Genomic DNA, 23,974 nt, shown 5'->3' on the forward strand with positions numbered 1-23,974 from the left:
CAAAGTTCTAAATATTCATTAGATATGTGTGTTTATATATAAATAAAGATGTTTTAGCCACTTTCTCACAAGCTATTTCTTCAGATTCATTCTTGTAAAACCAGACACGCTGACCGTCTTCCTTTTTACAAAACCAAACATGGCCAGTAGTCCCTCAGATATCGTGGTGTGCACATCTGCGATGCAAAAAGTATATCAAGTTATCAAGAACTCGCCATCTTTTGAACATTTTAAAAAGAAATTGTCATCACAATTAATTTATGATGCATAATTAGTTCTTGATTGTATCTCATTCTTTCTTTTCTTTACTCTCTCTTTTTTTTTTTACATGCTTGTGTGCTGGTTTAGTGAACTTTGTGGGTGTCTCATCTTGTTGTATTGACTAGGTTTTGTGTTACTCCGTTGGATGAGCCTGTGGCTTCTTGACCTCTCCTGTTGCAGCTGTTTTATTTCTATTATCTGGTTTAATGCTGTTGTATGTGTGTGCAAATAAAACAACACTAAAAAAGAAGAACTTGACTGCCTGCGCAGAGACTCAACCTCAACCTCATCCCTATCTTTTTGGATGAACTGGAACACCAACTGCGAGCCACACTGATCACCCAACACCAGTTTTGGACCCCACTGATGCTCTTGATGGGAACGAGTCCCTGCAGCCAGGTAATAAAACATGTTGGAAAACCTGAAACCAGAGATTGGATTGCAGATTAATGCCCATAGAAGGACACGTTCAGTCACCACATATATCTGTAATGGCTTGGTGTCCACATACTTTTAGCTATGCAGTGTATTTTTACAACATACATATTGTCAACTGTTTACTTTCTTGCCCAAACTGCAAGAATTCAGACTTACCACTGGAATTAAAATCTTGCCAGGGTTTAAAAGCACAAATTATTTATTACATGTGCAACTGATTTCCTCTACAACAAGAGATGCAAAGCATGTGAATGTTTTAATAAAATGTTTGCCAGACTGTGTTTTCTGCAGCTGTGAATCCAATGTTATGGCTGTATTTGTGTACCCTGTGCTGTGTCCATGTTCCTATTCTGTTCTCTAATTCTGCCTCAGGAGTGCTCCAGGAAATTGCTGAATGAGGTCCACCTGTGCAAGCATCAGAAGTGAGGCTTTTTGAGTTGGGACTGATGGTCTTGCTGTCTGATAGCTGGTGTTTGTGTTTTTGGTGTTCTTGATTTATCATCTTATGTTAATAAATACCACTGATTTGGTTGTTTTAAAGGTGTTGATCTGTGTTAAGTTTGGGTCAATGTTGGAGTGATGTTTGCCCCATGTAGCCACTAAAGGTGGGGCGTAACACCACCTCCAGCTGGTCCAAATACATATTAACACTCCTCACTGCAAGCTATTATTTTTTAACTGCTTTACATACAGTTTGGTAGGTTAATCCAGTGGTTCCCCAAGCGTTGGGGTCAGGCCTCCTCAACGTGTCAAATCTGAGAGGCCGAGAGATGATTAATGAACAAAGTTCTGATAAACAAATCTGTTTTCATCTTTTGGACTTTCTTGGGCTTTTTTTTTTCTTTCTTGCCCTCTTCTGATGATCTTTTTATGCCATTTTGTACTTCTACTACATCTCAGAGGGAAATATTGTACTTTTTACTACATTTATTTGACACTTACTACTTTTTACAAAAAGAGTATGATGTGCTGGTATGATATGTTCTTGCAGCACTGCACTACTAATCTACCCAGAAGTATTTCAGCAGATTGTAAACTCCGTGAACACACCAGTTAAAGTCCAGTGTGTTTGTGTAGCTGTTGTTGAATCATCTGCGTAACACAGCAGAAGGTAAACGTTACAACAGAGACACGTCTGTCTGTGACAAACTCGATTCAGCAGCACTTTCACCTGCAGGATCAGACAAATACAGGTGAGATGTGAGGGGGCAGAGTCTCATCACGACATCAGGACAGAGGACTCTCAGTCTATTAACTGCTTCATACAGTTCAGTGGTTTAATCCAGTGGTTTCCAGCCTGTTCAAAGTGTCGTGAGATAAATCTGAAGAGTTGTGAGATGATTAACGGGAGAGGAGAGAAGAACAAACAAAGTTCTGATGCACAAATCTGATTTCATCTTTTGGCCTTTCAGTCCTCTAAAGAAGAATTTAATACTTCTGCCCCTTTTCAGCCTCAAACAGTTAAATAATAAACCAATAGAGAAGCTCAGAGGGGAAATTTTTCCTGACAGCTACGAGACATCCTGCCAGAAGGGCGGCAGCTGTGGTCAGTGTTTTTTGTGTGAGAGGTCACATTAGTCTATAAGAATGTGCTAGTACTTTAGATGTTTTATAATGTAAAATCTTAATCTGAAAAGTAACTATAGCTGTCAAATAGTAAAATGTACAATATTTGCAATGGTGAAATGTAACTAAGTCCATTTATTCAAGCATTGTACTTAAGTACAATTTTGACATACTTTGAGTATAACCTACTTGAAATATTGTACTTTTTTAACCTCTACATATTATTTGACACTAGTTACTTTTTACATTAAAACAAGCTTACGATGTGCTTTTATGATGTGTTTTTGCAGTGCGTCACTACTAATCTACCCAGTAGTACACAAAACATCCAAAATTGGCTGTGATTTAAAGTTATTTTTAAAGATCCAAAAATGTTCAGCAGATTGCAAACTCCACTGACACAGCAGTTAAAGTCCAGTGTGAATAAAAACATGTTTGGACAGCTGCTGTTGCTGCCTGCCTGTTGTTGGATATAGATTAAGATTCCCCTGTCAGTGATGAGACTCTGCCCCCTCACCTCTCACCTGTATCTGTCTGATCCTGCAGGTGTAAGTGCTGTCAAATCCAGTTCGTCACAGACAGACGTGTCTCTGTCATAACGGTTATTGTTTACCTTCTGCTGTGTGACAGAACAACCACAACAGCTACGTAAACGTGTTTTTATTCACACTGGACTTTAACTTAAGCTAACTAAAATTGGCAGTAATTTCAAAGATCTAGAAATGTTTAGTCATTTCAGCAGCTTTGAAACTCCATTAACACACCAGTTCAACATCAGTGTGAATAATAACAGGTTTAGCTGTTGTTGTTGTTGTTGTTGAATCATCTATGTCACACAGCAGAAAGTGAAGGATAAACATTACGACTGGATTGGAACTGGATTCTGCACCACTTTCACCTGCAGGATCAGACAGATACAGGCGAGAGGTGAGGGGGCAGAATGATCTGGTAGCAACGCTCTTGTTATCTTCCTTTGGAAAAGGTGCAGTTTTACTTGTGGGTTATGACGTTGGTTTTGTGGTTGTTACTGGGTTGTTGTTGGGACAGACGGGTAACAGGATGTTCCTTCTCACCTTGTTATTGAATCACAACATTTACAACAATAGTCCAAAGAAAGAGCAAAGCATGCTGTCCTTCAATCAATGATGCAGACGCCTGCCAACCAATCAAAAAGCAAAAGAACAAAGTTTAAAACAGGCACTCTGAATGAATGATTTTAGAGTATCAGATCAGATAATTCCAGAACTGTCAATTGATTGATATTTTAACATTCATTTGATAAATTTTTTTTGCTTCTTTTTCTATTTTGAGGAATCCCTCAGTATCAGCACTGGTATCAGAGGATCTGAAAAGAAAGCCATCCATGGTCACATAAAAATAAAATAAAAATCCACCAATAGATAAACTAAAATAGTAGAAACTAGTGTAGAAACTGAGCTAAAGCTTTGACCATTCTCATATGTGCTGCATACGTTCCAGGCGTTCCGTTTTATTTCAACTTTCTTTTCTTAAACCAGCTTCTTAAGGTACAAGGTCAATTTATTTATTTGTCATTTTACATCAGAGTTGTGTATTGAGATGAAGTTTGTAGTTTCCTTAATGCTGCTAACAAAGCAAAGCAAACTTTATATATGATCCCAGTGAAAAAAAATTGTATTTGCGTTTTTCTCCTTACTACATTATACACAGCCTATTGAGAGGGTTAGCCTTTGACACAGGACATCACGTTTGTACACAGATACTTTGGAAAGATGGATCCACTCTGCCTTTGCTGCAGTACTCTGCTGCTCTCTGCTGGCTGAACTTGGGCCTGAACTTCATTTAAAACTGAAAACGGCATAAAAACATTTGATGTCATTTACATGTGACCAAATCGCTATACATTTAGTCAGTGTTCAAGTTCTTTTTACAAACCATAATGAACTTAGTTTGCCTATTTCTCCCGTTATAGAAACAATAATTTACTCATACTAAAACATACTAAATCAAATATCATACAAATATTATAAGGATAATAAAATAAATTAAATCTGTCTCACTTTAATATACTGTATGGTCAATATAAATACATTATTATCATAATAAAGATCTGTAAGAATAAATCTAGTAGTTGTGTTGCGTTCACCAAGTTTCAGAAATATCGTAACCACGAATAAATCTCACGTGCCGGACCCAATAAAGTAGTAATAATGAACCTGAGATGTTTCTATTTAATCGTACGGAGAACTTTAACTTTGAGGGAATATTAACAGCTGATGGCTGATTGATCGATCACTGATACTGAACTGATACATTTTGAGGGAATTTTATCCGGATAAATCAGCACAAAGCAGCTCCATTGTTTTACTGTTTCTGGAATATATGAGCAGCCATCACAGACAACGACCAACAGTTACTGCATTTGTATGAAAGTCCTAACTTTGATATTTTATGCTATTTTATGTTTTATTATAAAAGGAAAACAAGCAAACGCGGTACCTCGTTAAATATCAGGTTATGTATAATTCTGTCTGACCAAACATTTTAGTCGTCAGTTTTTGCCCCATTTGTCCCACAAAATCCACTTTGACCTTCGCATATCAAGAATAAACGGTTTGAGTGTGTTTTGGTGCTGGGAGTTTGGAACTTACAAGGAATTTCTGAAAGCAGCAGCAGCAGCAGTGCATGCCCTCACCACACGGTGGCGCTGTTTCACCGTCGAGGCTGCAGCATGACTGGCAGCGACCAGAGGTCCTGAGAGCTGCATCAAGTTAACAAGGGTGAGTTAGGAAGACACCGGAAGTTAGTCCGTTTACCTTCTAAAATAAAATCCACTAATCATTCACACTCTTCAGAAGCAGCGATTCATAGTTTTGAATGTACAAATGACTCATAATGAACCATTAGAAAACGTAATTAATAGACAAGGAAAGACATTAAAAAAAATGTCTAATCTATAAATAGTAACTGAGTCACTATTTTGGATCACTTACAAGAAAAAATATTTATAATTTATTAATTTTAGTTAGTTAATGTTTATGCAAAGTTTAATCTCTGCTTTTATCTTCAAGACAAGTATTACCGGATCATATATTGCTCTATATTTTTAATGTCACTCTGCACAATATTTAAAATTTAAATAAATGAGTTATTAAATTATTACTTTTAAATTATACACATTTTTATTTACCCCCTTCTGCATCAGAAGCTATACTTTCAAGCACAGAAACAGCAGCAGAGCAATACCACAGTGTAAAAATATTCAAGTAAATGTCCTGCATTCAAAATCTTACTTCAAGAAAAAGTAAAAGTAGTAATGCAGAATCAACCATTTCAGAATAATGTGTATGATGTTATTGGAATCATAGATGTCATGGGGACACTGAGGACATGTCCCCACCACTTTCTGAAATGGCTGATTCTGTCTCCACCACTTTTTAAAAGCATAATTTGTTAAAAGAACGTTCTGAAATATGGCTTGCAGTTGCACATTAAAAAAAACATGCAATGCAATTAAAATATAGAAGAAACAAATGTGCATTGTCCAAAAAAAGTAACTTAAGCTAAAAAAACAAAACAAGCTGCTGATTATAAAATGACCCAAAATGTGCATGCACCAATCAGTAACTTTAGCAACTTCTTGACACAGTTTCTTTTTGGCCAAGTTTTCCGTTCTCTCCCTTTGAACATGACAAAAGAAGAGGAAATACTAAATCATGCCTTATGTGTTGCCTCAGCAGGGTTGATATTACATGAGAAAGTTGATCTACAGGAGAAAGCGACACAGAATGCCTGAGAGCTGCACTGACTTATATTTTCTATTATTGTCCTATTTATATATTTTGAAAAGTCACGTGCTACCTGATTTTTGTGTTCCCTTTTACATAAATAAAAACATTTCCACCATAAATTGGTGCAGAAACTTTTACCAGAATGCAGTAAATGAAGTGTTTAATGATCAAAATTTCCTGGGGGAATCTTTAAAATGTTGTTTAAGGATCTTTTCGTCTCATTCTCGTGAACCTCATGATGTCTCGTCAGCTAAGTATCTCTTCACACCACTAATCTGAGCCCCTGTGTCCCCACCACTTTTCAAGACAAAGTGACACCCTTGATTGGAATATAATCATTGATCAGTTAATGCACTTGCACAGTGTTGCAGCTGATAGAGGTGGGATAAAGATCGTGGGGGGAGATACTGCAGTGCAGCTTAATCAATAATAATATACCATACATGTGGACAATATTTTAATAGAGTCTGTAGCTAGAATAAATACATGTTGTGTAGTAAAAGGTACAATATTTCCCTTTGAAATTAAGTACATGGTAGTTTCCACTACTGCCTATTTTGTCACATTTGAATGTATACCGAGTTGATCTTTTATTCCCGAAAGGCGCCAACCGGAAGCCACATGACGTACTCTCAGCTAGCTTGACTCCGGTAAGTTCCTCCTCTCGGTACCGAAAGAAAACTGAGGTGAAACGTCTTTTTCTGTCATTTTATGTTGTTGAACCTCTGCTGGCTGAACTCACAGGACCAGAAATGTCTCCGGGTAAGTCCTTTATCACTTTTACAGCACACGCGTTAGCATTTTATCGTTTATTATAGATGCTATTAAAGTGAACACTGCATTTGTTTTCAGATTTCTGTGCTGAATCATCTCTGAAGAAGCGGAGTTCGCGTGAAAACACAGACTAAAACATCAGCAGCAGTAGGGACGTTTCATTTAGCTTGGCTAGTTTTTTAATAATATTTCCCCCGCTCTTTTGCCAGCGTTAGTCGTGTTTTATGCGAGTGAATATACTAAAACAATGGCTTTCTTCGTGAAAAAGAAGAAATTCAAGTTTCAGACCCATCTGACGCTGGAGGAGCTGACCGCTGTGCCTTTTGTCAACGGAGTTTTGTTCTGCAAGCTGCGGCTGCTGGATGGAGATTTTGTCGCTACTTCTTCCAGGTAAAAGCACCGCAAAACCACACGAACACACCAGCAAACACCACTTCATCACTGCAAAATTGCTTTAAGAGGCTTTTGGTTCAATCTAACACAATCTGGAATTAATTGTTCCTCTATCAAAGTCATTTTAATACAATTAAAGTGCATTAATGCAGCTTTATAGTGAATATAGTGACTTCAATATACTTCAAAATACTTCATGGAGATTTTCGACTCCTTTAATAATATAAATGGCTCCTAATCTTGTTTATGGTGTGATTGTTGTGTTAACTAGAGATTTTGCAGTGATCACATAGGATGTTTTAGGTGTAGTATGATAAAAATCCAACATGGACTAAATGCCTTTCTGTTGCATCTTTGTAAAATTTACTAGAACATCAGTGTTACTTCATTGCTGCTTTTACACCACACCAGCTTTTGCAGCTCAGCTCAGGCTGGTAAAGGAAACACTGGTTTTCACTGAGTCACATTTAAACGCAGGGTGTTGCCATGTTAAGTGGCCTCTCTGTGTATCTGCACTGGCACCTCAACTGGACTACCAGACTAAACCCAACAAAACCTCTCAAACCAGTTCATACTGGTCAAATTATCCGAACCTCCCTGAAATAACGGCTTACTGCTCTTTCATCTTCTGCTGTTTTCTGGTTAAATGACACCAGTATGTGATAACCCAGATGGTGAAGATGGCTTTCATTCGGTGTGTGTGTGTGTGTGTGTGTGTGTGTGTGCGCACGTTTCATCTCCTCAGTCATGTCACATAACTCCAGATTCCCTCCCTGGCTTTCAAGAACGTCGACAACTTTCATCTCCTTTCTCTGCCTTGTCTTTGATTCCCTAGATGAGATTATACGGCCTTGAAAGTCTCTTCAGATGTCTGTTCCAGTGGTTTAACACTCGTTAAAGGATAAAGATGGGACTCAGTGAGTGTCTGGAGGCTGTTTGGCCGTCGTAACCTCATTGTGCCAGTTAGAAACCTGTTAAAACAGTTGGCAGGCAGAGGCGCGGCTTGACTAACAGTCGGACAGTTTGCGCTCGCGTGTTACAAGTTAACGTGTCGTTTTTCAACCTCATGTTTTAGTTCATTTTTATATTTCCATGACAGGTGTGCATGTGTCAAAAGGGCATCTGGGTGCTCTCTGTGTCCTACATGAGTGAGCAAACAACACAGAAAGCATATTTCTTTACTTTGTTGCGTTGTTTATTCTCCTTTTTTTTTCAAACCCAAGCTGAAGCACAAAGACAGCCACACTGCTGTCTCTTTCTGTTGCCCTCTGACCTACTAAACGAACCTCAACAACTCGAGTCATTCAGTTGTTTGATTGGGTAAGTGTTTTATTGGCAGAGAATCTCTGAACTGCTGCTAACTCATTTTTCAGATAAAACCTGATTTTCCAGGTCTGATCTGGGCTCAGGACTGGACTTGTCGGTGGTGTAAAACCAGAGGGAAAATAAGTTTTTAGTTGGTGTCAGTGCCTCAACCAACCCTCTTCTTTCTCGCTTTTATTAAGAGATTTTCCACACCCAGTTTGTACCCTGTGTTCAAACAGGCCCGTTAAACTCCAAATCCCCAAGCTGACTGACGCATATGTGGGATAACGTTTCTCTCATCATCCTCTTTGTATGCGCTCGACCTCCCTGCTGTCACGTATCCTCATCCTGGTGCAGTGTGTGTGTGTGTGTGTGTGTGTGTGTGTGTGTGTGTGAGGGTCTTCGAGAGGGAAAAGTAAACACTGACGGATCCAGATCATCTTGATCAGGTTTCTTGTTGGCGGACGTTTCTGTTTTCTTACCTTTCATCAGGTAGGAAACTTGCACAAACACTTCATCTAATTTTTTGAGGTGAAACATCAGTGGTCAGAACCAGAGAACTACAGTTTTGGGCTAACTGATTGTTTAGTTTCACCTTGTCATATGATTCTTTTAATGAATTGTTTAAAAAGTCAGAAACTAACTGCAAACACCCATTGCAAGTTCCCAGACCCCGAGGCGATGTCTTGCAGTTCTTTATTTTGTGCGGGCATCTGTTAAAAATATGTAAAGAGAGTCAGTTAAAGATATCAGGCAGATAATCCTCACATTGGAGAAGCTGGAACCTACAAAAAAAAACCGTGTATTAAAACAGACTTGACATTGACTAATCCAGTGGTTCCAAACCCGGGGCCTCGTTTATAAAACGGACGTCCGATCAATTTTGATCGTTCATATGACTTAAGAAAAAAACATACATAGTTATTGATAAAACCTTTATTCGGTGTGGAAGTGATGTGATCTTCAAGAAAAGTCTAGACTTGATTTAAGAGATTTTTCCTGGACTCATATGCGCCCAAGCCTGTGGTGAACTTTGCATTAGCTTGATTGAACAGTGTGATTGGAGTTCTCGTGTGTTGACTTCATTTGTCAACCCACTATTTATTCTACCGAATAAGACACGGTTCCGGGCTTCAGTCTCCTCTACCATCGCTGTGATTTCGTCTTCGAAAAAATTTGCTTTTCTCTTTGGTCCATGGCTATTCCTGACTAAACCCTCATTTGTGCTGGCATTATGTCAGGGGAAACTGCTGATTGTAAGGCCACTGCTTTAGGGTTAATTTGAGACTTATACATCAACCTACGCAAGCAAGGTTTGTTAAGCTCAGTATATTTTATGAATCAAACGTAAGCGACCATCGAAAATGATCTTATGAGTAAGTATAAATCTAAGAACATTTTTAATAAATGAGGCCCCTGGAGGTTGGCGCTTACATGGCAGAATAATCGGAATCATTTTTTCCAAAATTCCTTTATTGCCAAAAGAGAAATAAAGTGTATATAGAAGCATAAAGAAGTATACAGAACTTTGATTCGTGCAAAATCCCATATTGCATATACATATTTTGCAAACATGTAATTTGTAATATGGTTATAATGTTTAGTTTACTGTCCATGTAGAGTGAACTAGATATCTGCATGTTGTTTATACGTTCTGATAATGCTAATCCAACACATCTTTGTAGCAACGTCCACGTTGATTCCACATTACGACTTCACAACTCTGGGAAATGGGAGCATCCGAGGAGCAAATGAATGCACCGTGAGCCACTGGTTGCAATTCGCAGCCCTCACCACTAGATGCAACTAAAACTTACACACTGAACCTTTAAGCTTATTTCCATCTTGTGTTATATTTTTACTCTTTTCAAAATTCTATTTATGTGTGTGGAGCACTTTGAGCGGCCTTATTGTTGAAATGTCCTGCACAAATAAACTTGATTTGCGTTATGCTTACGCTAACCATTTCGCTTACACAATCTGCCATACATTTCGTGTGCAGACTGAGAAATATGTAGTAGCATCACATATTATAAGACTGGTTTCCTTCAGCTGTTTCCGCTAGCAGCATGGCTCTTGAGATGGCAATTTCATTAGTTTGTTTTGTCCATCAATTTGGTTCAAAGTGAAATATTGCGACAACTGTTAGATTGCCATGAAATTTGGTTCAGATATTCACAGACCCCAGAGGATGAATCCTGCTGAATTTGGTCATCATTTAGTTAGCAACGTTTTGGATGAACTGCATGTTAACATTGTTTTTGCAAGCATGTTGCCATACTGATGTTAGCTTTCAGCTCAAAGCATCACGGTACTGAAGTACAGCCTCACAGAGATGCTAGCTTGGCTGTAGCCTCTTAGTCTTGGTAAATCTTAGTCCTTCTCTTCATGTTAAACCAAAAAACAGAGACACACACACACACACACACACACACACACACACACACACACACACACACACACACACACACACACACACACACACACACACACACACACACACACAGCCAGTAATTCCAAGAAATGTTGGTATGGATATTTGCTTGTAACTACATCACATGCAAAATCACATGTTAGAAGGGAATAACATCACATGTGTATCACACAGAACTGCATGGTTCAAAAGTCTGAATCTGTTTTAAGATAAGATAGAACTTTTTTCATCCTGAGGGAAAGCAGCTGAGTAGAAAGAGTGAAAAAATATCAATAAAGGTACAAAAGTATAAAAATATAAATAAACAGATATCCAAATATACACAATGCCAAAAATATATAAAAGCTTTGAGATCAACTGTTGCTGGAATAATGCAGAAAGCATTTCAGATTTTGTTACCTTGATATATTTCATTCTAATGCATTTCTATTGTGGTAATTGTGAAATCTTGTTGCTGCATCAAGTTTCTTCATCAAAGTTTGCCAGTTTGTTACAAAGTGATACAAAAACATTGTTTTTTTGGCTCTGGCCTCTTGAGGTTCAGCTCATGATCCAGTGAGATTATTTGCTTGTCCAGAGGAACGCAGCCTCATAAAAAAAGTCTCTTCGTCCAACTAAAACTCCAAATTGCTGAGAAATAAGAAACCAAATTGTTTAGGAACCTCCCTCCGCGTCCTCAGCAGCGTGGACTGCAATGTCCGAGGCCTCTGTTCTCTCAGAGGTCATTCTCCTCTCTGGAGGTTATGTAACAGCTCAGATTCTCTCCCTCCCATCTCAGTTATCATCTCTGTGACTGAACACAAGGCCCTCTCAAGAGGAGGAGGCGACAGCACAGGGAGGCTCCCTCCATGGCGGACAGAGATTAGTGTTATGTCACAGATCTGACAAATGCTGCCTTTGTATGGGGCCTGGCCGTAGGCCTGGCCTTGTTATGGGTCGGGAGCAGTGGGGGAATTAGCAGCGAGCTTATCCAGCGGGCTGCGCTGCGCCACATGAAAACCCTCCCAGATTCCCTGTTGGCTCCAAGTCTGGCTAGAAGCACAGAGGATCACATGCTGCGAATGTGAGCGTCCAGCTCTGAGACCGATATCTCAGGACGATTTTAGTTTGGCCTGTCTGGTATCTGCCATCAGTCATCAGTGTCATCCGCCTGTGATATGACTGAAGTTCAGCTGCTGCAGAAAAACACTGGAAAACACATTTATGTTTTGGCACTCATTGTCAGTCCAGTGTTTCTCTCATTTTATAGATACTGGGGTCATGACCTTATAGGACTGCTGAGGTTCATTTGAGTGTTTTAGCAGCTGATATACTTGCTTTCAACTGGGCATCATGGCAGCCTTACGAATCCTGCGTTCCTGGTGGTGAATTAATGCAAGATGCAATCAAGGACAGTTATATCAGTATGTGAAGGCACATCAGCAGCAGACCAATGGCAGCGATGATAGTGGAATGTTTTGCAGAGAAACTCAGATTGAATATCGTGCCTGCTGCTTTCTCTGACCTTATTTCAACATTAACACAACAGTAACCTCCTTCCGTGTCACTGTGCTTGGCCATGTTTACAGTGTTCAAAATCAGAATTTCTCAAGGGTGATTTTCTGGCAGTGTGACATCTTCAGATATCTTGTTCTGTCCATCCTGCTGCCCAAACCTGTCAGAGAAAAGCAGCAAACCCTCAAATTTTAGGATGCAGGAAACAGCGAAATAATAAATTAAGCAGTAATAATAATAATACGCAGTATTCTTGTATTTGATGATTTAAATGACTGATGTCCCAGGAGACAGATGGCCTTCATGTTCAACTTGTGGTTTTACAGTTTTAGTGACATGACAGAAAACAGCACTGTGCATTTATAACAGTTGGACAAGGAAAACACAAAGAGTAGCCCAAGGCAAAATAAGAGTTACAAAAACCCTTCGTGCATGCTTCGGTTTTTTTCCTCAGAGTTGAGGAAGTTCAGGAATACTGGGAAAAAAGTTGACCAAAGAATTAACAGATTTGTTTTTTAGAACAACATGCAAGAGCAAACAGGTTTTTCTTTCTTATATTGAGGTGTTTTTTAAGTACAAGAAACAACAATGACTCAAATACTTGATCTTCTACTTAATAAAAAATGGTAAAGATTTAAGTTTAATACAAACTATATCCGTTTTTTTGTATCAGCACTGATCAGATTATATTTTAAGTTTCCTTCTCATCTGCTTTCTCAGTGCCACAAACAACAGGTGCAAATTATACAAATCCAATTTCAGTAAAGGCATAAGACGAGTATCATTTGAGACCTGGTGTTGAATTTCAAGTACCAGGAGCGGTACCAGCATTGGAAAGCTTCCACTAGGTCCAGCCAGCTTCACAGCGTATGCAGCCTTTCAGTTTTGCTTATGGGTAGTTTTATCTCTCAGTGCAGCTTTAGAAACCACATGGTGTCCATCCTGATTTGGCAGAAAAACATGATTTTCAGAGGTGCACGAAGTCAGGCTTTAACCACTAGGTCTTGTTTTGAGTTTGACATTTAAAGTTTACATTTCAGATATTTGTTTTTATCCATAATGTTTCTGACATTTCTAGAGCACCGACACTGGGCTTGGGCAGTTTTTCTTTTTTCATCCCTTCCTGGAATTTTACTGGGGTAAATACGGTATTTTATGTTTTTTATGTAAAAGAAAACAGAAACATAGCTGAGCTGCTGGTGATAGAAGTCATTGGAGCATGTATGACTTTGTCTAGCCCACAGTGCTGTGTTTAATATGTAGTTTGCCTACGTAGACTTGCTCGTAGTCTTGCTTTGTTTAAATACAATGGCCCGTAAAATAAACAAAAGATAGGAAATAAACGGCTTCGACCTTAGATTCTTGTTGAATGGCCCGATGACACTTGCTGCCATGGATATCAACACATCAGTGGGCTGAACAGAGGGCATCCACTACAATACATGAGCTCAGTCCAGCGTCTCTGTATCAGTTTATTAGAAAGAGGAGCATCTGTATTTTTGACCCTGTTGAAAGTCGTATTGTCGGGAATAATACCCTGCTATACCGGCCAAGCCTAACAAACACTGCACGAACCCAATTGTAAATAGTGTGAGGACACAACCACATCAGCCTGACTCTGTCCAATGAAACCTTTCTTTGATGCTACAATTGTGTCCGATAGAGAAGTGCCAAGAGGGGAAATAAGAGCTGGGGGAGGAAGGTAGAAAGTTTTTTTGTATTTAAAGGTCAATAAAAAAACAGGTTTTGTTGGAGCTGTTTGAGGTCTACTGTCTACGCCTACTGTCCAGCAGTGCAGGGCTGATTATTTTTAATCAAGAACACATTCGTAACTGATACAAACTTTAGGTCTTAAAGTTTTTAATGGTGACACTGACTCGTGTAACACGTGCCCCTAATACACATTTTTAGTAATTAATTTTAGTGCTTCCAATGAAAACTTGACATAACAACCTCACCACAAGGTCCACTGAGTAGCTGTTGTGAAACTTTCGACAGCATCACACAGTCTTCCATGTGATCTTCATGAACTCAAGTCAACATGGATGTAAAGTCCTTAAAGTGCTCAGGAAAATGGTAGTGTGAACATCTATTCCCTTTGCTCAGGAAATTAATGTTTTTTTTTTTTGTATTTTATATCTCTTTCAGCGCAAAGCCCATATTAAAACGTGATACTTATATATCTCCCCAAAATTATGGTTTCCCAACTATGTCGTTCATATAAATCTGTTAAACTGGTCCAGTCACTCAGTCTGTACATTATTAGATAAGTTTAACCAAACATTGTTGTAAAGCTGTTTCTAGTGGTCTCACCTGAGCCTTTTCTTTGAGCTTGCACAATGAAGTTAATGATTTGATTGTTGTAGCGGATATGAGCAATGGCCAAAACTATAAAGATTACACACCATGGTTGTAAAACACTAGAACTTCCCTTAAACATGGATAATAATAAAAATAATAATACTCTTCCAGTGTAGTGTCATGTTGTCAGACTGTGTTCACAGGTTGTGTTAGTGCTTCCCAGCAGGAAGGTTCAGAATGTAGAAGAACTTTTGGGTGGAGTTGGTCGAGCTTCCTGCCTGTCTGCCGGGTGTCACCAGCACTTGACTGGTTTGAATTGATTTAAATTGCCTTGTGGAACTTTTTAAGTGATCCTTAATCTTCGTGTTGTCATTGAATTAAACAAAAGATGATGAAGATGGTGGCTTTGATCTCCTCCAGATTTGTTGTTTCTCTAAATACGCTGATGGATCCCTCAGCCCCGACTATACTCCCAAATATGCCGTTCTGTACATACCACACAAGGTGGTAACATATGCTCATATGTCCCCCACACACGTCCAGTTGGCTCACTTGTTAGCAGATGATGAAATTTACATCATGATGTACAAAATATACAAGAGCTAGGTTGCATCAGAATCTCAAAAAAAATCGGAACCAGAAACAGGTTTATTGCCAAGTTTTCACATCAAAGGAATTTGCCATGGTATTTTGACACTTAACGAACAAAGTGCTGCATAAGTCAAGAATTATCTGTATGAAATAGAAATTTACAATACAAAATAAGAAAAATATATGTGAAATATATCAGTTTGTTGTTCAATGAAAAGATCTGTACAGTGTTTAAAAACAAGAGACTGAAATGTGCAAATTAAGAATATGTGCAAAAGAAGAGTGCAAAGATTTGTGGTTATGTAATGCATCAAGTTAGACATGGAGACTTTAAAGTAATGTGTAGTTTTAATGGTGTGGGATAAGAGTCAGTCAGCACACAACTGATACGCAATACAGACCGAAGTAGTAGTCCAGGTACAGTTGTCCAGGTGTGCCAGTCTGGACAGCGAATGTTATAATAATGCTGCTCTTCTGCAGCGTTCGCCTGCTAAGGCCAGGAAATGGGACAGGAGATACCGTCATATGGCTCAGCAGTCTGCATTGATGCAGTATTTGGGCCATAGGTCTCTGAGTGAAGCAACCTGAGCTCAAGGTGATGGCACAAAGGAGTGCAAGTCGTTACCTGTTTACCTGCTTTCTCAGGTCTATACAACACTTTGGTTGTTCTAATCTCATGGCTCTGCCCTGCACTGACTGCACTGTTTTTAAACGCCATGTTCTCATGGGATCTACTATGAACCAGCCCAAGTCTTCTCCGCTTCTCATGGTTCCCCTGTGGAGCTGGCACAGAAGAACAGTAGTCATTAACCTTATTCAGTCGACAGTGCAGCTCAGGTATTGATGAAGTAAGATGATGTTGAGACATACTTCTTTTTCCTGCCCAGTTTCTCTGTAATGGGCTGCGATGATCAAACAAGCCTGTTAGAATTTGTCAACGCGTTTCTCAACTTCTACTTTTTCTTAACCACTGGTGCTGACACGACAAGCCATTGAATCAGTTATTCAACTGAATAGACAGAAAAGATGAACTGATTATAAAACCAGGGCAGTCATCAAGCAAAAAAAATTGTTGTGTTCAGCTGTTTTGTAATTTCATTATCTTTTGGACTGTTGGTCGGACAAATAACTGATTGATCAAAATAACATCTGTCAGTCAATTAATAACGCCAACGACATCGGATCTACCAAGAATCATTCAATTAGAAATGGGGAATTGGGTTTGTATTATGGTTTGAAAGATGTCAGGAAGTGTTTGCTTGAGTGTAGCAGCCAGGGAGTTCAGTGGAAACGCAAGCAAGTGTTTTTTTTTTGTTGTTTTTTTCCAACCAAGTTATTTAATAATCTTATCAACCAAATGCATAATCACAGTGCTTTTTTCCTCAAGAGAGAAGGTGTCACTTTTTTCACCTGTTCGAAGCTTGGACATCTGGCATGTGAGAGGAGGGAAGAGATGAGTGAAAAGGAAGGAAGAAGTCCAGAGAGGAGCAAGTTTGTAAGAAATCGACAGGGACGAGCGGCTTCGCAACAGCTGTTTCCTGTTTTCATCTCACTTTTCCAGCCGTTAGCGTTTTGGTGGGATGTGAGGGGAGGTGTTCGTGTAAAGAGTGTGGGGTTGTTTTTGGACATTATTCCTGGTATCTGGCCAGGTAATCAATTTCTTTCTTCCCCCACGCAGGGGATTTCCTGTGAAATTGATTGTTAGAGCTTCTCTGGCAGACCTTTTTTTTTTTTTATTTTTTTTTTTTGAAGTTGTGATTTGCTACAAAAAGTGACGAAAATACAGTCCTCTGACAACTGAATTGCACTGAAACAAATGAAACAAAAGTGATTTTCACTTCATATCTCAAAAATTATAACTAAGGTTGCAGTAACTTGCCGTACTGTCATACTGCCTGAGCCATCAGTACAAACTTAAGGTGTGAGCACCTTCAGCCTTTAAAATATGTATTATGTTCCTAAACTCCCAAACGATTGGTTGATGAAACAACAACGTAGAGAAGCACTTAATTGTTTGTTTGTTGTATAGTATGGCAGTATGGCAATTTATGCATGCAGATATAAATAAAGAATTCTATAAAATATACCAATTGCATCTTTAAAAGGGTACCACCGAGGGAGCATCCCGCTAGTTGATTCTGGCAATGGACCTTTTTTTCATGTAATACTCCTTTCTCCCCCTCCTTTCCTGTCTGCCTTTATACTATCAACTTTCCAATAAAGGCAAAAATGCCGAGTAATGCAGCGATTTTTGTATTGCACGTTGATAAAGTTGGGAGATTCAGAGGGCATATTAAAAAATGGTCAAAATCAATGCAGTAAAGGCCACGATGTTCTGACTTTTAGTCTATAAGTCACCGGATCCTACATTTCCCATGATGCAACTAGTATCTTTAGGACTGTACCTGCCTGGTAAATGGCATATCTTCCAAACTCTCCCAGACAAAAGCTTACTTAATCACTTAGACAGTGTAGTCTCATATTGAACACGGCCGTTGTGCACTTACTTAATGATGATCCCAAAATTTGACAGTTCATTTTCTTCTGTTTGATGTCGAATTTTAATCAGTTAGGATTATTGTCGCCAACATTTGAACGCGATTGTCACCTGTTAAAATATCTACCGTCTTTTTGCTCACTTGACTTTAATTTAATTTGAATAAAATGTACTTGCAGTTGTCTGAACTGCATTGTGTGAATGCATGTGTGCGCTCAAAATAGCAAGTGTAAGTATGGAAGAACAGAAATTGAGACAAAACTAAAGTCTCTAAGCTTATGCTGAGATAACTGCGATGACATCACTGTGATATTAGGGTAATTTTGTCAGACTTGACAGTGCTCAATCGGGAGTAGTCTGACAAGTAAACTGACTTTCATGTGTAAAATTGGTGGATCTCCCCTTTTATATAGGGCTGGACAAAATGGCCAAAAATGTTTTCACGATAAAAAAATTTCAAACCACTCAATACTGATAATTATCACGATAAAGTTTAAAGGCTGATTTTTGCTCCTGAGTGAAAACTGAAGAAACCAGATGGTGAACTGTTTGGTTAAACATTTCTTTATGGTCAGAATGTGACAAACACTTGTTGCCAGGTAGTGGATCACTTCACAAGTCTGAGGTAGAAAATTATGATGATGAACTATTATGATAAAAATCTTTTTTTCAAAAAATATGATTAGTAAATCTTTTTTCAGTCCCTTTTCCTCAACAAAATTAAGTGCTAATTCATTTGTGATTCAAATGAATTAAATCATCAACATTTATTGGTGATAAATTAAACACTTGTTTTATTGTTATTGAGGAAAATCACATTGCTATAATTATCATTATTGTTTTATTGTCCAACCCTACATTTATACAATGTTGAATAAGTTTGTTCTATATAAGTTGCAAAAATTTAAGGGGGAAGGGTCCCAGATGTTTGTTTTTATTGTTGCCGTTTTAATGGCCAATTTAACATCTGTTGAAAATTATCCTTGAGGGGGAGGTTCTGTCCACGGCCTCTTCAATAGAACACATGGTTTATTAGAACACATGTATTAAAGGTTGTTGGTGTCAGCGAGGTTCGACCCTATAACCTTTTGCATACAGGAACATCCTCTCTGACTCCTCGCCCCTCCTGCTGCCTGCTGGTTCGTCCTCACGTCACCGTCCCCTCTGCTTCCTCAGCACTCTGCTCTCGGGCTGTTTATCTGAGCCCTCGATGCGACCCGGCGCGGCTGCTGTTTGTGTTTCTGCTGCGGCCGGGCCCCCAGGAGCCACGCAGTCAGGATGGGAGATAAGGATCCCATACTGCTGCATTGCTGACATGTTGAGTCATCACATGCTGGGGTCCTGTTGGGGGCTACTCAAATCAGGGACTTCATGTTTACATTTCATGCTTTCTGATGACTTTAAGGGTGCAATCACAATTTTAGCTTGTCGTCTTCAGTCCGAAAAGTTGTCTTTGTTGTTGCATTGGTTGCATTTGCTTTATTTATGTTCAGTTCTTCCACATAACAAGCCAACCGAGACTTTTAAACAGAAGTAACATGGACCCAGAAACGGCTCAATTACTGGACAGAGTTTTAACAACCTGTTGTTGTGCCAGATTGCAGATTTTTGGCAGCAAGGAGAAGGTCAAAACAAATCTGATTCCAGTTTCTGGGACTTCAGCTCAGCGTGACACACATATTTTATTTTATTATGTAAGTTCCCAAGCAACCATAACAGCTGATTAGTAGATACCCAGTAAATAATTGCCCAAGGCAAATTCTTGTTTCGCATTTCCTAAATAAAATTACAAGTAAGAATCTTGTAAAGATCACAATTTGAAAACGACTTAAAAAGGCAGCTTAAAGACAGCCAAAGAGCTAAAACGATTCTGAAACAATTAGACCAATCTAAAACTATAAAACAAAGCAGTGATTTAAATTCACTGAAGATGCCTGGAGGCAAACCTCAGCGTCCCCATTTCGATTCCGGCCAGGTACCGTTGTCATACCAGTCTTTCTCTTCCCATGTTTCCTGTCTGTATCTACCCAAAAAATAAGTACTTCATATTGTTTCTTTTTCTTCCTCCTCTGCTTGCTCCAGTGTTTGCTTCTCTAAGGTTTTTTGAAGTTATAAATCCACTCTTCCTCGGCTCCCCAGCTCTTATTTGCTTTCCTACCACTTCCTAATCTATTCTGGATATTATATAGTCACAGGAATCTTTTTTTCCATCTCTTGTTGGCTTTCTCTGCCTTTGACTCATGGCCTCCTTACTTTAATTTGTGTGTAATTATTGATGGTGTAGGAATTTGAGCCTGCACGTCAGTAAATGATTACATTACTCCTGAAGCTGTAGGCTGGAAGCTTGAGGCTAGTCTCTGTTTTGTTTAGTTTTGTTTTTTAACCTTTGTTTATTTAGGGGAGTTTCACTGAGAGGAAGTCTCTCTTTTGTATGAACACCCTGATCACATTCACACCTGGACGCTGCCTAGTACAACCACAGTGTTATCGGCTGGCCACTGATATTTAGGGGTGGGAATCTCTAGGCACCTTTCGATTCGATTATAATTCAGAGGGCGACGATGCGATAATAAAACGATTCATCTTGATGCTTGATTTATTTTTTTCTCACTAACTATCGCTACCTTTTAGAACAGCACCAGTCACATGTCCTTTGAAGAATGAGGAGAGGAAGCTAGCTAGCATTGAGTGTTACCTTTCTCACGCAGTGTTATTAGTTGCTAATGCAGGCGTTGATATTAAGGATTGTGTGATATTTTTGTAGTGGCGGGAATTCATTCAGCTACGGCAGTGTACTGAACACTGGTCTGTTATGTGCACGCCACAGACTGTTCTGCCTTTTGTGTTCCCTCAACATTGCATTATCGATAAACATTTAGAACATCGATTTTGACATTTGTGAATTAGGGCTGCACAATGTATCATTTCTGCATCGTCATCCCAATGTGCCCATGCACAATAGTCACATCGCAGAAGAGTGCAATGTCAAGCAAGTCAAATTAACTCAACCACCAACTTTTTTGCTACTTGATACAAAAGGAAAACTCGCACGGTTCTCATTTTCCATGACTAATCTACAAAGACCAGCTGAACATAATTTACTCAGATTAAAAGGTTCTGGGATACCCAGAGTTTGTTGCTAGTGAGTGACAAGCAGACTCTGCATGCTCAGCGAAACCACCAATCACAATATTGTTCCTGATCAGTTTATCAAACAGCAGGCCCCTCCCCCATTAGTTGTTGACAACAACAAAAATAACTGAGGAACAGGAGAAAACCACCAAAACAGTTGATTTGGTTGCAAGAAGAAAAGCATTTTTGTAAACCACTCAGGGGCCTGGTGTATATCTGCTCTTTTATTATTATTTATTATTTTTTATAAAATATGTTTACTGCATTAAAACTAAAGAAAGGAGAGTTTCACTCTTGTATTCAGACTAAAAGGAAAATTTTCAGCTTTTACATTTTCTATGCATTTTCCCTAAAAAATTGATACTTAATTCTTTTCAAATGGAGCAATTGAAGTCGTCTAGTGAAAATTCCTGTATTTTTTCAAATCGCAGTATATATCGCAGAAAAGAAAAATATTGCAATGTAAGTTTTTTTCCAATATCGTGCAGCCCTATTTTGAATCGATTCAGAATCATCCATGTCCACTTCTCGATGCATCTAAGAGTCAATTTTTTCCCACCACCCCTACTGAGATTAGGCCACCGGTGAGTAAGTAAGCTCGGGTGGAAGTCTCTTGCTCGTCTCTCTGTTGTTTTATGATCCTTGTGTTTGGCTTGGTTTGAGGACACAGGACAGTGTCTCTCCCGAGTGAGCATTTTACAGTAATGACAATGTATTAAATGTGGTACTGAAGTTGCCGATGTAGAAGTCCCACTGTTCCCGAGCTGCTAGTCCTCCATCTTCAGGGTGATGTGTGTGGGGAAACATCAAGTTTTGCTCAATTTTCAGCTGTCGAAAATTACGTTTAGTTGGGGGATACAGCAGTTTTCTGTTTGACATTACACTAATTTGGTTCAACTGTACAACATTATTAAAGTATAACCCGCAGAACAAATGCATGGAAGAGGACACGCTCAATGATGGCCTTTGTATTAGTTTTTCTTTGTAGGCGTTATCGGCCTTTGGTCCCCTGTTTACGTGAGCTCAGCTGGAGTGGAGCAGCTCCAGCGACGCCTGCTTCAACTGAGTCTGCTGCCGAGCACAGTGCTGAAGTGCTGCTCGTATCTGTTCTTATATTTTTGGATGAGTGAAGTTTCTTTCCACAGTGTTAAATTCTCAAATGTAGAACATGCATATCTCAGCTAAGGCTGCTTGTTGTTTTAGCAATAGGTAACAAGTTCTTGTACATAATGATTTCTTAAGGTACATAGCATCCAATCGTCAGATGGCTTATAAAAATGTCTCAGTCTGAAAGACAGAGTGTTGGTGTGGGCGTCTACTGCTCCTCTGAGCTGCTGGCAGAGCGTCGGTGGATTTGAGGAGTGTGAGGTTTCCATGGAGTCTGAACAAAGCCATCTGGATTGAGGAATGTGGTTTGGGAACGCTCCCTGTTACACACTGGAGGCCCAATAGCGTGGGGGTCCTGATAAGAGCAGAGAGAAAGAGTGAGTGAGAGAGGGTGTATGTGGTTTGTTCTCTTCTGAGAACCTCACTTGTTTCCAGGGATAGATGGATGAGGAAAAACTCCTCCTGGGGACATTTTCCCCTCTCTTCACTGCTTTGATTAGAACTTAGGTTTAGGGTTAAAGAGGTTTTACAACATGATTTTTATTTGTCTGTTTTGTAATCTCCTTGTTGTGAGTCCTCAGTGCTTTACTTGGGATTGCCACGCTTTTTGATAAAGCAAGCCATTTTTAAGTCATTGCATTTGGATAGTTTAATATTAGTAAGCATTCTAGCTTAAAGGGGCCCTGAGGAGGTTTCTTGTAAACAAACAAATGTTATGTTTATGTTCAGTGTTCACTTACCAAAACACATTTGTATTCTTTAGGTCTAACAAACATTTCAAGTGCATTTGCAAATCCAGTTTTATAAAAGTATTTTAAATCCAGTATTGCACATCCTTGTTTACTAACTTGCCGGTCTTCTTCTTAACTTTGCTGGTGCATTGCAGCCAGGGTCCAAAATTAGCACCAGCCAGATGCTGGTAAAATATGCAAATAGCTGGTAGATTAACTTCACTCACCAGCCAAAAAAATAACGGTAATCTACTGAGTGGCTGGTACCCTTAAAACATTCACTAGCCATTTTGCTGGGGGACAAAAAGTTAATTTTGTACCCTGAGTGCAGCCTATCTTGGTGTGTTACTGTCACCTGTAGATCAGTGGAATAGCATGACACCATTGGCAGGTATGTGTGCATCGTGGTCCTCTTGCATGAGAGAAACAAAACAGACATCCATGCTCTAAATATTCACAGGGAGCATTTAATTCAAGAGTAAAAAATCAGTTATTTGAATTTGTTTTACAGAAAGTTATTATTCAATGACTCATTTAGTCTAGAAATATCAAAAAATCACAGCGGATGCATATCATAAGGTCACATGGCCCAATGTGACTTTTTCAAATGGCTCTGAAAACCCCTAAATATTCTGTTTATTATATTACATTGAGAAAAGCAATAAGACTTAATTTGAGAGGTTGTAAGTGAACATGTCACCAGTCAATTAATTGATTAATTAAAAACAAACAACACTGAAACAACCCTGTACCCATCAATATTTTGTATTCATCGTCGGACAACAACAGGCTTCCATCACATTTAATACAATACCTGACAATAAATAACCACATTTTTGTAGTTAAACACATGCATTTTACTGAGGTTGCTGAGTGGGTCATTGTACAACCAAAGCAAAAAGGAAAATAGTTCAGCTCTGGCTAATCTTTCCTATTAAAGGTGTTTCCTCAGAATAATGTGAAACATTAATAAAGTGATGAAAGAAGGAAAAGTGGCAGAAATCACACAGCACATTGTGGCGACGTGCTGAATAAGATGATCGGGGGAGGGGTAGTGTGAGGAGCAGCTGCTGCTAGTGTGTGTGTGTGTGTGTGTGTGTGTGTGTGTGTATGTTTACCTGTTTAGTCATGGAGTCTATGAGTCGAACATAAAAGTCCTGCTCTGTTCTGATGCCTGTTG

General features: G+C 39.1%; 1 protein-coding gene across 1 annotated transcript in view; it reads left to right on the forward strand.

Moving 5' to 3' along the window:
* Nucleotides 1-6,666: 6,666 nt before the first annotated feature.
* The window catches only part of fam102aa (family with sequence similarity 102 member Aa), a 41,821-nt gene continuing 24,513 nt past the window's right edge, over nucleotides 6,667-23,974 (forward strand). The window contains exons 1-2 of the mRNA XM_046034599.1: nucleotides 6,667-6,797; nucleotides 6,888-7,199. Of these exons, the coding sequence (XP_045890555.1) occupies nucleotides 7,057-7,199 (143 nt within the window). The 5' untranslated portion in view covers nucleotides 6,667-6,797; nucleotides 6,888-7,056. The remainder of the gene's footprint in view (nucleotides 6,798-6,887; nucleotides 7,200-23,974) is intronic.

The sequence above is a fragment of the Micropterus dolomieu genome, linkage group LG21 (genome assembly GCF_021292245.1).
Source record: "Micropterus dolomieu isolate WLL.071019.BEF.003 ecotype Adirondacks linkage group LG21, ASM2129224v1, whole genome shotgun sequence".
In the NCBI taxonomy this organism is placed as follows: Eukaryota; Metazoa; Chordata; class Actinopteri; order Centrarchiformes; family Centrarchidae; genus Micropterus; species Micropterus dolomieu.